At 41.1% G+C, this 12767-nt stretch overlaps 1 protein-coding gene across 1 annotated transcript in view; it reads right to left on the bottom strand.

Annotated features, from left to right (window-relative positions):
- The window catches only part of ush2a (Usher syndrome 2A (autosomal recessive, mild)), a 138023-nt gene that overhangs the window by 37630 nt on the left and 87626 nt on the right, over window positions 1-12767 (bottom strand). Inside the window, 4 exon segments of the mRNA XM_028402276.1 lie at window positions 894-1048; window positions 1190-1387; window positions 3009-3324; window positions 3965-4188. Of these exon segments, the coding sequence (XP_028258077.1) occupies window positions 894-1048; window positions 1190-1387; window positions 3009-3324; window positions 3965-4188 (893 nt within the window).

The following is a 12767-nucleotide window of genomic DNA, read 5'->3' as shown; positions in this document are numbered from 1 at the left end:
AATAACAACTTGTTCCTGCACAAGAACAGTGCAGAGTTCACACAGAGCCAAGGCCTCACACTTTGTGATTTCCTAACAACAAAGGTCGTACAGGTTTGAGGATTTGTAAAATATCACAGCTCCAAAATTATGTAAACAATGTCCAGAAACTTAACAATGAATGTTTAAGTTGGCTTTTATGAGAAGATAAGTTGGAAAGCAACTAGACAACAGATGAGCAGCCATTTGCAGATGACCGCTGCTGCAAGGTTAACAGGAGGTTTGTCTCTCCTAAGACATGAAAAGTGATTTTTATAGACCTAAATTATATAATAAACCCCAACAACGACTTTAGTTAAAGCACACAAGAACATGTAACAATGCACCAAAATATGCAATTTGTCTTTTATTAATTGTAACAATCAAACGGAGCAATGTAGTCCTCTCTCTCACACGGACATGCACATGCCAAAACACTTTTAAACACACTTTCCTTTAAGTGTTCAAGCTAAATTAAAGGAGTGAACTAAACTATGGAGTAAAGTGGTGCTTAGTTCACTGAAGCTAAGGCCATCGTTAGAGCAGCCATTAGATAATCATACAGTGGAATAATGTGGTTATGAAATGGGGTGCTACAATAGAGCAGGGTTTTGGAAAGTGTGTGTGCATGTTGGTGTGTGAAAGAGAGAGAGAGAGAGAGAGAGCTCTAATGGAACGGTGGCAGCAGAGGGACAATCAAAGAGCAGAGAACAGATAGTTCTGTTTCCAATAAGTAACATTTTAGCGTCTTTGTGTTGAGCTCTATAGGTGTTGCCGACCACATGCCGAACTGATGTAGACTTGGTTCATACTAGGATAAAATTTGTGATGTTCATCTAATATTACTATAACCCTAACAGCACATGCAGTCTTACCTGTGTACTGTCAGAACATCCAGCCCGGTTACAAACTCTGAGCTGGTAACTGTATTCCTGGAAACGCCTGATCCCTCCAACATCAGTGAAACTGTTTTCATCGCCGCGGTAACGCTCTTGTCCATCCCGCAGTACAACATAGTGGGTGATCTCTCCTGGAAAAAGATGGTTACATTGGAGAGTTATTATTAGATGTTTCTGAGTCTGATCATTAATTTATTAGAGTTAATTAAACTGAACCAAAGAGAGGACTTTTTATTACTTCACACAGGCACACACACATACACTGTACACACCATTAGGTCTGGCAGGAGCTTGCCATTGCAAATGGATGATGTCATCCCGTTCACCTAGGCGACTCCAACGAGGCGGTGCCACTCCCCAAGGTTTGTCTTCAGTGGTCGTCACTGTTGTGATGTTGCTGGAGCCTCGGCCGAAGCTGTTCCACCCCCTCACTCTGTATCTGTAGGTGGTGTAGGGCTCCAGGTCCAAGTCTGGTTTAAAGTAAAGAAGGACAAATTAATTACAATATATTATTGAATACAGATGTTTTTGATGCATGCTTTTATTCTCTATATTTATTTTAAATAAAGAATTCAAATAATGCCATACACTCCTCAAATTAAACAGAGTACTAATTTAATATAAATAATAAATATATAATATAAAGCAAAAACACTCCAGATGGATTTGTGTCTAATACTTAAAAACCTTCTGCCATGTGTGTTTTATGTACCATTCATAAGAGGCAAATCCTAATTCTTACCAATGCAAATGAGGAAATGAGTTGTAAATCTGCACCAGTATATAGCAAATATGTGCACTATCACTGGTGCCAGGCTGTAAATGTCACACCATGACTGAAGCCTTCTGACTGACAAGTTGTTACAACCCCTCCGGTGAGGTATACATACAACCGGAACATATATATATATATATATATATATATATATATATTCATGCATACGTATGTGCGTCATTTTAGGAGTGTAAAGGGACTGCTGCTGTAAATGAGAGCATGTTATAACAGCCAGTCTGGGACTCTTGTCTTTACTGCTGTGATAACAGCAAAACACACACAGTGACACACAGATGTAAATAAAACGCTGAATATGTCTAGGTGCACTAAAACCTGACTCTGCATTTGATTATAAATATCAGGCATGTGTAGACAATACTGCATTTATTTATGGCACTCACTCACTGCACATGTGCAACTGTCTGGGTGTGATCCACCTAGGTTTTTTTTTCCACAGACAAGTATAGCATGAAACTCTGCATGAGTATGAGTGTGTGTGTATGTGTGTGTGCATGAGAAACATCTGGTGTATGGTGGGTGGCGACAGCTTTATGTGCCTCTGCCCAGATGGTGTCACAGCATCGCCTAGAAATTCTTATCCTAACCGCCCCATGCCACACACAATATAATCACACAACTGCATTTACACACTGAAATAGTGTCTAACTGGACCTAAACACACACAAAACATGTGTCGTTACACACACGCACACACACATAACATCCACAGCCACGATTAGTCTTGATTAAAAAGACATAAAATACCCAGATAAATAATGAGTGGACTGAATGAAAATCATGACGCGCACAAACACACATGAGCTCCTACTCCCTTTGGGCTGATAAATAGTAGAAGATGTTGAAATGGCATTTAAATGCCCATCCCTAAGTTTTAATGGCACACAAGTGTACAGCACAGAGAGAGTTACCATGTTAGAGCTATTAATGTACACTGCAGCAGCTGTCTGGATGTGCGTGGGTGCATGTGTGTATGTGTGTGTGTGGAGTCTGGAGTGAGTCCTTATTTCATGTTAAAGTTAAATGTCAAAAAATGAATAGTTAAAATGTTTTAAAACTCTAAATTATATTAGCTTGAACAAAGCTGACATCATACTAGCTACTTAGATCACTACTGACTCAAAAGCAAACCTACAAGCTTGAGTCACAGCATGCAGCAAATTGCCTTAAACAGGTTGCCAACAAAAATCCTTTTATACAAATAGTTGGAAGACAATAAACCTGCAAATATAAGGAGGCAGTAAAGCAGGACACACTGGAGGCAAACATTTAAAAACAGTTGATTACTTGTTAATTACCTGTATAGGTGTATCTGCTGGCATCTCCACTATACACTACCTCCTCATGGGACGGGCACAGACTTCCTTCCAGTTCCATGCTTTCGGTCTGTGTGTCACTATACGAGTCCAACATTTTGTAAGTGTTGTTACTACTGTTGGTATGTGCAGACAGGCCTGATGTGGTGCTGGTGATGAATGGTGAGTATGTTGTGGATTGTGCATGTGTAGACAGGACCCATGTGCAGGCAGTTGTAGATGGATCAAGGTCACAGGAGCCACAGTAAGCTGTAGAAGCTGCAGCCACAGGACACACAGCACCCTGCAAACACTGGCGCTGCACACAGGAAAGAGAGGGAGATGGAGAGAAGAAGATGAAAGAGTTAAATGATACTAGTCAGGAAGAAAAGTCAAAGCATCATATTTCAAAATTATTATTTTATACACAGACAACAAACACAGAGCTGCAGCTATAGATGTTTTCTCATATGTTCAGATGTGCCTCTAGCTCTACCGCACATATTTAAGCTGAGTATGCATTTGTATGTACATGTGTGCTATACATGGTCATTAATGACATCATTAGGTCTAATGAGGGTTCCTACCCTTTGTGCCTGTTTGTGTGTGTGTGTATGTGAGCATGCATGTGCCATCTCATGCTGACTTAGGAACACACAAACGCCACATGACCCCAGTTGATAAATGGAAGATGGCCCAGTCCCCAGCTCCTGATGTGACAATGAGACTGAGTTTGACAGAGAAAGAGAGAGAAACTGAGGAATTCTATCTAACCCCTAATGACCACTGGGCTGCTGAAGACAATCTGCTCTGCCACTTCAGTCATTGTGCAAAAATGTACCAAATTCTTTAGTGTGAGATTTTTTCCCTCCGTTTCTGCACAGAACAGCTCACACCTCTCTAATTCCAAGTTACAATTTCAGGTAGAGCACAACACAGACGGACATAAACACACACACCTCTATGGGTAGACCGGGTGTGGGCTGGTCAGCACACACAAGTCGTTGGGGGTTGTAGCCAATCCCATTGCAGCATTCCTCATCTTGGTGTATAACCTTTGACCCACAACACTGCAGGGTCACAGTGGCATTGCCAGCAGGGTGCAATGTGGGATATCCTTCTATGCCCTCACAGCAAAGAGAGGTTGACGAATTCACATACTCATGACCGCAGCAGACAAAACCTAAAAAAAAGACGCATATTATTATTTATATACATTTTAATTTTTTAACTGTAGGATGTAACATTTTCCATTTAAGTAGACAACTGTGCTTTTTTCCCTTAGTTCTGTTACAACTTTTCACTCTTACATGAAGACCATGCAGGCTCTTTCTCTGGTTTCTCTCCATAGTCTTTCTCATTTTTTCTCGATACACACTCACACTTTCACTTTACTACACTTACAAAACTCCTTTTCCTTCTCCCTTCAATCCGCATTTTCTGATCTGCTCAGGAGTATTAAGACTGCTCTGAATATTATGGTGCATCTTCTCTTATCAACTCTCATATGTACACCCCCCCCCCCCCCCACCCTTCCTTCCTGTCCTGTATTCATCTCTCTGCAGCAGTAATATTCAGGCTACGCTGTGGAAAGAGTGCGAGGGGAGAGGAAGTGTGTTTTTCTGAGAGCTGCCATTTCTGACAGTGATAGGTGATGTCTGTCTGCCAGCACTTCACCTTCACCAGCAAGGTGACATTTAAAATACATGCTATCACTCCATTTGCCTGTAAATGTTTTGCAGCTGAATATCAAATTTCAAGTATATTTTTCCACATATTCCAGCAATTCACATTTCAAATACAAATAACTTAAGTTGGCTGACAATTTACGACTGCTGCCCCGCCTGCAGAGTTCCTACTGAAGAAAACAATGTTTAGTCCTATAAAAACCTTCACCTTATGCAGGTGTGTTGGGTTAAATAGTTAAAAAGCTGAATAGATAATGCTACATTTATAACTCTAATCAGTATTTTTAAATTTAGTCAAATTTCAATGTCAAATGCAAATTTTTGATATCTGGGGGAAAAACTAAAAAAAATATACAGACTCCAGTGACCTCACAATGTTTGGTTGCGGAGGTGGCCATTGTGTGTCTTTGTTAGAGTGCAATGACAGAAGAATAGCAGGTAGAAGGGGAACGGAGGTTTCAGATGTTGAGATTCATGACAGCTGTAAGCCACTGAGCTGCCTTGTGCCTACAATGTTTAATTGTAAAACTTATTTCCACAAATATTCAGGAAAAAAAGAACAAGAGAAGGAAAGAAAACTGGTAGCAACTCCCACACAAGTGATACAAAAGGAATGAAAGCTGAACAGTGTTCTCATGTACAATAATCATGAGGTGCCTTTGGTCCTAAAAAACTTTTTTATAGTTCAATAACTGTTTTTTATAGTTCAATAACTAATCACTGTTCAGTTGGAGGTTTAAAACACATGGGTTGTTGTATATATTATTAAAACATTAACATTAACAGCATACACAGGTGTGTATTTGTTGTCAGGGAAACTCCCAGTGTGTAGCTACCCTCTGAGTTTCCACAGCACTGTTCGGTCTGAAAACCCTTTTGGTGCCTTTTGGACCAGCAATTTTCCAAATAACGCTCATCACACCAGGCTGGTGACTCTGAAGGCTTAGCCTCAACTGAAGGACTGGCAAGGTTTGGCCTTGCAATGGATTAAGGCTATAACATTGTCCTGCTATAATACCGAGTCAGCAACTCCTTGCTGTGAGTGCGCATTAGAAATACAAATGAGGGAAAGAACGCACAGCGCGACTAAATGTTGTAACAAAAAAGATGATATTTTAATGAGAGAGGTCAACAGTAAACACTTAGATAATGAAATAGAGTCTTCTGTGATTATTTAGTTTATTGTAAGAATAAGCTAAATTTTAAGAGGTATTTAGCAAATTTACCCTTGAAGACTTGATGACATGCTGATCTGTGGCTCTATCTACCTCCAGCTGTGGTGCCCATTTTATTTGACAGCAGACATTAAACACTAAGTCACTGCTTTGTATCGCAGCCTTGGCCTTTAATGGGGCTGCAGCTAGTTGTAGAGTGATAAATAACTTATTGTTTAACACTCTAATCAGCATTCACACTTTGAGCGCATTAAATGTTGTTAATTTAAGCAATCATTTCACTTAAGGGCCAAAAGTGGAGAGTGGCACATATTTTCTATGGCGCTGTTGCAGTGCATTATATCCTCAACACATCCATCACAGGCACCATGTGACAGGAAGACGCATCTGTATGTGATTGTGTGACATAAAGGCAGTCTGACGGCTAGTAACTCACTTAGCAGCGGCAGCTGTTGCGGAGCAGGGGCTTGGTGGCCAATTCCCTCAGCGCCTTATTTCAGCTTCAATGACGCGCAAATAAACAGCTCAACACTTTTCCAAAATAGCTTCTCTCCGCTCATCCCTCGTCCTCTCAGCATCCTCACCTCTACTCCTCCTTCCCATCCGGACAGCGGGCCTTCCACAACTAGCGATGTACACTCATATGCCTCTATCATATAACATGGTTCCGTTCAAACAAGCTCTCCTACTTTTTTTATGACTTCAGTCCAACTTTATCGTCTCTTTCCCTCTTTTCTTAATAGGTGAGAACCATTTAACGGTTATTAACTCTTTTCAGCACATATTTACTCGCTGCTCTCTCTGCCTCTTCTCTCCTCATCATGTTCAGGTCTTTTCTCTTGTTTCTGTTTTACTCCATCCTGCATCCACACAGTTCATAGGTCTGCGTGGTTTGTTTACTGTTCTGCAGCTGAACTTCACTATTGTATTATCATGCATTCAGCAGAAATCCAATCCCTGTCTTTGTAAGCGTTATCTGTGTGTCAGTGTGTGTGACACGCCTGTACATTTGTGTTAACATTTTGAAACACACACTCCGATTTTCTCTCCGTCTGTATAAGCTGTGTGTGTTGACAACATTTTATCACACACCTCTTGTTTTCTCTCTTGCATCACAGAATGCTTCAGCTCTAATCTTCAGATTTATGCAGGATTTGCATACATTCGTTAATAGCGTCGGGAGCGCCGCGTCAACACAAGGTGCTTAGACAACGTGAATTATTATTAGGGTTTCAGTCATTCCACTTAATGATAAGTCAATATTTAGCTCTGCCAATGAACTACTGATAAAAATGTGTGTTGTGGATTAGGGTTATCCGAGCTCTCTAGGAGACCAAAACCCCTCCACAACTTTAAACAAACCAAACACTTTTAAATACCTGAATATATTACAAGGCTTGGTACCCAGTGCACACGAGCACAATTTAATGTGTATGAATAGCTCTCATGCTTAAGCAGCTTTCATAGTGTAGACACATACTGGTGTCCATCCTTAATAACAGTCTATGATTTAGCTGTGAGATGCTAAAATACATCTTAGTTATGAAACTCTGTCATTCTATCCACTAATCATGGTTGTTGTTACAAAGCCCTCTTTCTATTGTACTGTACGTTTGGTTAACAGAAACAGTGTGCTCTTGTTTACAGACACAAAAATAACTGAAGAAAGAAAATAATATCAGTTCTCATCAAACTTTCATTAAATGTTCTCAACCTCAGGTTTCCACTATTGACTGGGTGCTCCAGCGCACACTCGCCACTCACAGCAGGAAAGAGTGCTTGTGAGTGTGTGTGCGTGCAAAGGAACGCATGCACTTTGTGCTCCAGAGGGGCCAGACTATATGCCATGTTGAGAGATGAAATCACAGTGGATTGACTTTCTCACACAGTGCACAGTGTTCCCCTGTGGACACACATGTGGATGTAGGGGCAGCAAGCACACAAATAATCAAAGACACACACACACACAGCCACTCTTTTCCCAGCTGACTGGTTGTCCTCTTGTCGTCTTTCTGAAGTCTTCTATTCTTTTATTAATCTCATCAACATTACCAGCTGGGCATGCTTCTGTATATGTGCACCTTTGTGTCTATTTTTCAGTGTTTAAGTCTGTGTGTGTGTATTGAGCTTAAGTTAATGCTCTGGTAGCCGTTATATTTTCACCACCCAACAGGGATTTACTAAAGAGTGAGACACTACAAGCAGCTGTTCATGTGTGTTTAAAGTGTATAATGTCTTTGTCTGTGTGTGTGTGTGTATATGTAAGGGGGGAGGGAGAGAGGGAGAGAGAGGGCGAGAGAGGGAGATAAAGAGAGAGACCTAGAAAGTGATGAAGAAATGAACAATGTAAAGAGCTGACAAAGCAATAAAGTGGGGAAAAAACAATTAAAAGTTATGAAATACCATCAGTCTAAGGCAGAAACAATACCTTTCCTCATGTAAAGATACAGAAACATTGACATCATTATAGAGATCAAATGAGCACTACCACAGAAACATCAGGGCTGTAGTCCTATGCATTTATGCTATGCTATTCCTATGCATCGAGCTGGATCACAAGCTGTTGTTTTCCATATTAAAAACATAAGCATCCACTATAAACACAAACCAGCAATTACACAGCCACTGACGTATATGGACCTCTGACACTGTAGCCAAAATACCTTTACAGGTACATTTACAGGTTTATCTTCAGTTGCATGTTAATTATTTTTTTTCTCATTTGAGAGCACATTTGACCAGTCCTGTCAACTAACTTTACAGTATAAAACACCAACACCATACAGAACAAACACAAAGTCATATTATAAACAAATGCATGCACACACACACACCAGACTGTGCTCAGCTCCTGACAGCCTCTGGTTTTGTTCTTGCCAGTCATTAAAGTAAACCTAATAGAAAAGCCATCATCATAAATACATTAACAGAGAGAGAAATGTCTGCCTGTGTTCAGAGAGCACTCGATCTTCTAAAGCAGCCAGACGCTGCTGTTTGGAATGCACTACTGTTGGCCATTTGCTACCAATCATTGATGAGAGGCTTTTGGCAATGATAAACACACACACATCCACAGACAAAACAAAGACAAATACACACTCAGAGACTGATGAGAATTAATCACATGTAAGGGATGTATGTCTCTCTGCATAGAGATAGATGCAAAAACACCAACACATACAGAAACAGACAACTACACAAGGAAAGTGAAGTATGCATAGAGTAAGTTAAACTAATACACCATGCACATTTGCACTCACTTACACACACAAACGCATCCACTCTCACAACTCCACCAGGCTCAGAGTGAGCTAGCTTAACTACTGGGATAATTTCCCTCCAGCAAATGGTCACTGTGCCCTTGAAAAACATATTTGATTATTACTTTTTCTCCCCCTCCTCTTTTTTTCTTTTAGCATCATCACAGCCATTTTCATCACGCGCTCTGATGATGGCACGGCAAGGCGCGTTAAGATAACACCCCGGCACCGCCAGGCTTTTAACACTTAAACGGTGAAAAGGGATATTCAGATTTGTCCTTGAACGTTTGGATGGGGCCTGCTGGGCTGGGACAGAGGGAGGGAGAACGAGAAGGAGTTAAAGGAATGCACACATTTTTTAAGATTCACTCACTTTCAGAAAAAAGTGAGGTGGGAAGGGCATTTACGGTAGCACCCACAGTGAGACGTGGGGATGATGGGGTTGAAGGGCATATGGAAGAGTTAAAAACTGGACACTGTAAAAAAATATATGTGTAAAGGGGAAATGATTAGTGGAGCACAGAGCGAGGCAGGGAGCTCAGGGAGAGTCAGGAGGCAACGGGAGGCCAAAGACACCACACACGTTCCTTTAAACACCATCTAATCTCACCTAAGTCTTAGCTAAACATCTTACATACAAACTCAGACAGAGAAGAAAAGAGGAGCAAATGAAGAGCTTAAAAGTTGGTCTTGAACCTGCAGCACAGAGGGGAATGCTGCAAGAAAACTGAGGCTCTCTTGTCCAAAAACAAACAGTATTTAATCTACTTGAAAGTGAAATGAAAGCTGTTTAAACAAACCGGCAGATTTGGAAGGGAAGGATTTAGCACAGAGACTTTGTGTTATTGTGTAACAACGGAGGATACTGAGGAAAGGATTATAGCCCATCTCACTAATACACCAAGACTAAAACAGGCCAGAGGAGATGTTAGGTCAGCTCTTATTGATGGTATCGATGTTACTTGACCAGGTTGGATTGGAATAACACACATATCGGCTAGAATCTATTTACACTCATTTTTAGCAGGGCTCACAACAATGATTAAAATACATTAACTGTACAATTCTAGCTGACAGGATGCAGTTGTCAAAAATAATAAAAAGTCTTTGCTAAACAGTGTGCATGACCTTTCCAGTGTCTTTTTTATACTATAATTGAAGGGTGCCTAAGTTAGACAGCATAATTCCTATTCATATAAATGCTGTGTATTTGCACCATAAGAAGGAACAGGGCAACACAAGCAAGTAGGTTCAAACTGGTGTGTTCTTGGCAGAAGGAGAAGAAGAGAAGAAGTTTTACCGTCCACCTGCTCAGCTTTGTGTTCAATTTGTGTCTCTTTGTGACCAGAGTGGATGAGGTGGTGTGTCTGACCCTGATTCTATTTCACCTGATTTATACTGGGTGTATTCCCATCTAAAATCAAATAGACCAACCTGGAGCACCCATATGTATGTGTTGCATATTTTTGAATGAGTGTGCATGTACATGCAATTCAGTGTGTGCATTTGTCTATTACTGTAGCTGTGTTTGTGTGAGAATGTGTGTGTTTGTCTGTGCGCGCACATGTGCACGCAAGCCAGTACGTGTATCTGTTGCCAGACGGCTGTCTCCTGGCATTGCTGTTCCCCTGCAGTGTGTGTGTATGGTTGTTGACAGTGTGGACGGTAATGTGTGATAGATCGCACTTCAGGGACCCCATAATCACATCAGCCTAACCTAGTCTATCAGCTGGGCACAATGGGATACCCTTCACTCCTCCTTTAATCTGCTCCATCTAGCTCTTCACCACTCTTCTGTTCTTTCCTGCTTTCTCTCTTCTTCACTTGGCTCCCTGTCTCTACACTTGTTTTTTGTTCTCTAATTTTTGTATTTCTTCATCATTTACGTTTTATTTTGCATTTTTTTCAGTGTATATATTTTATTAAAGTAGATAAAATTGTCTAACAAAATGGCACTTAGTTCTCCTTATTATTTTCACCATGTATTAATTTCTAAGAAATTAACTTATTCGCTATATATAATGACGAATAGTCATGTTTTACTTGTATTTTCCATCTTCGCTCCTCTCCAATCTCACTTTTTCCTTCACAGACCTGTCTCTCACTATATCATTAAAATCACAAAATCCTGGACACAGTGAGAGGGTGAAATGAAACTGAGCAGTGCCAAGGTTAAGTAGCCTATCCTATAATAGGTGTTGCTGTGTGCACGTTGTGTGTGACCGTCTTGAAACAGACGTGTGGGGTCGAGGTTGCATAGCCGGCCTCAGGGCTCCCCAACAGCGCAATGCACCCGGCAAATGGCCCTTAGCCTAGCTAGCGCCGCTAGCTCTATGATCCATCATACCATATGTTCTCAATAGGGAAGCTAACGCTAATGACTGATGAGTGGATGGGAAGGGGGCGCATAATGGGAGGGAGGGGGAGAGGAGGTAGAAAACATAGTAAGAGAAGAAAAGGAAGAGCAAGAGGCCAGCCAAGGAATCAGAGGAGTTCGGGGAACAAGTTTAGGAAAAGAGGGTGACAAAAGAAAGATGACAAAGGAGAAGAGGAGACGGAAAATTAATAAGAGAAAGATGGAGAGGAAAACAAGGCAGGGGAGCATATGCACTCCTTGGGAGGCCTCCACAAATAAAGGATGACCATATAGCCTGCTCAGTTGGAAGGGAGAATAGAGGACCTAGTGAAAGAGAAGAAAAGAAGGATGAGGCAGAATGAGAGATGGGTGATGTGGTGGAATTTAACAATGATATATAAAAAAATGAATTACTTACTACAGAGTGAAAGAGTCAAACTCACAACCCACGAGAGACAATAAGTGATACATTTAAAAATCATTAAAACGTTTTACATAAATTATACTGTTTTTCAGCTAACCTTTTGTGCCAACATACGTGTTTTTGTGTATTGTTAAGAGTTGTTGTATGTGTGTTGATGAGTCTCAGTGTGTTTGTGGATGGGCTAATGGAGAACTATAGGCCTGCCCATATGGGGCCATTGTTTATGTGTGATGAATAGAGTCCACGTGTCTGTCTCTGGCACTCAACACTAAGCGAACCCTGCCGAGGGCACCCTGTTGACTCTTTGTATGTGTGTGTGGGTGCCTGTAATATGTCTATATGTGTGAAAGTCTGTGTGTGTGTCTGTGTGTGTGTTTGTGTGAGGGAGAGAGAATGAGTGTGTATTTCTCCTGCTGTGTGCTTGGCAGTGCCCTCAACGGTGCCATCCTGAGTGTGTTTCATCATCATCTGCCATGACAAAGATGTCTAATGACACACACATACACCGACACCCACACATAGACACACGCACAGTCCCATCTGTGCCATGGTATCCGGGTGTTTTGGGACACTGCGGGAGAGAAGAGAGGGAAACGACCCCACGTTCTTGCACCATGTGTCTACCTCTCAACCCCTTTACTTTCCTCTCTTCTCCTGTCATTTTCTTTTTCCTCACTCTCCATTTCCCTCCTAAAACATTAAGATGCCACCAGAGACTCTTCACAAAACCCCCTTTCCACCAGAGTAACCACGTTTATGAATTAAGGGCCTGTTGTTGATTGGAATAAAGTATTTTCTAAATAATTCTGTGCCTGGAGAACTTAGCTGTCAACCAAATTTAATCTAACACAGAAAGAAA

The sequence above is a fragment of the Parambassis ranga genome, chromosome 3, assembly GCF_900634625.1.
Source record: "Parambassis ranga chromosome 3, fParRan2.1, whole genome shotgun sequence".
In the NCBI taxonomy this organism is placed as follows: Eukaryota; Metazoa; Chordata; class Actinopteri; family Ambassidae; genus Parambassis; species Parambassis ranga.
The sequence above is the reverse complement of the archived record's forward strand: the minus strand, read 5'-3'. Positions and strand labels throughout refer to the sequence as shown.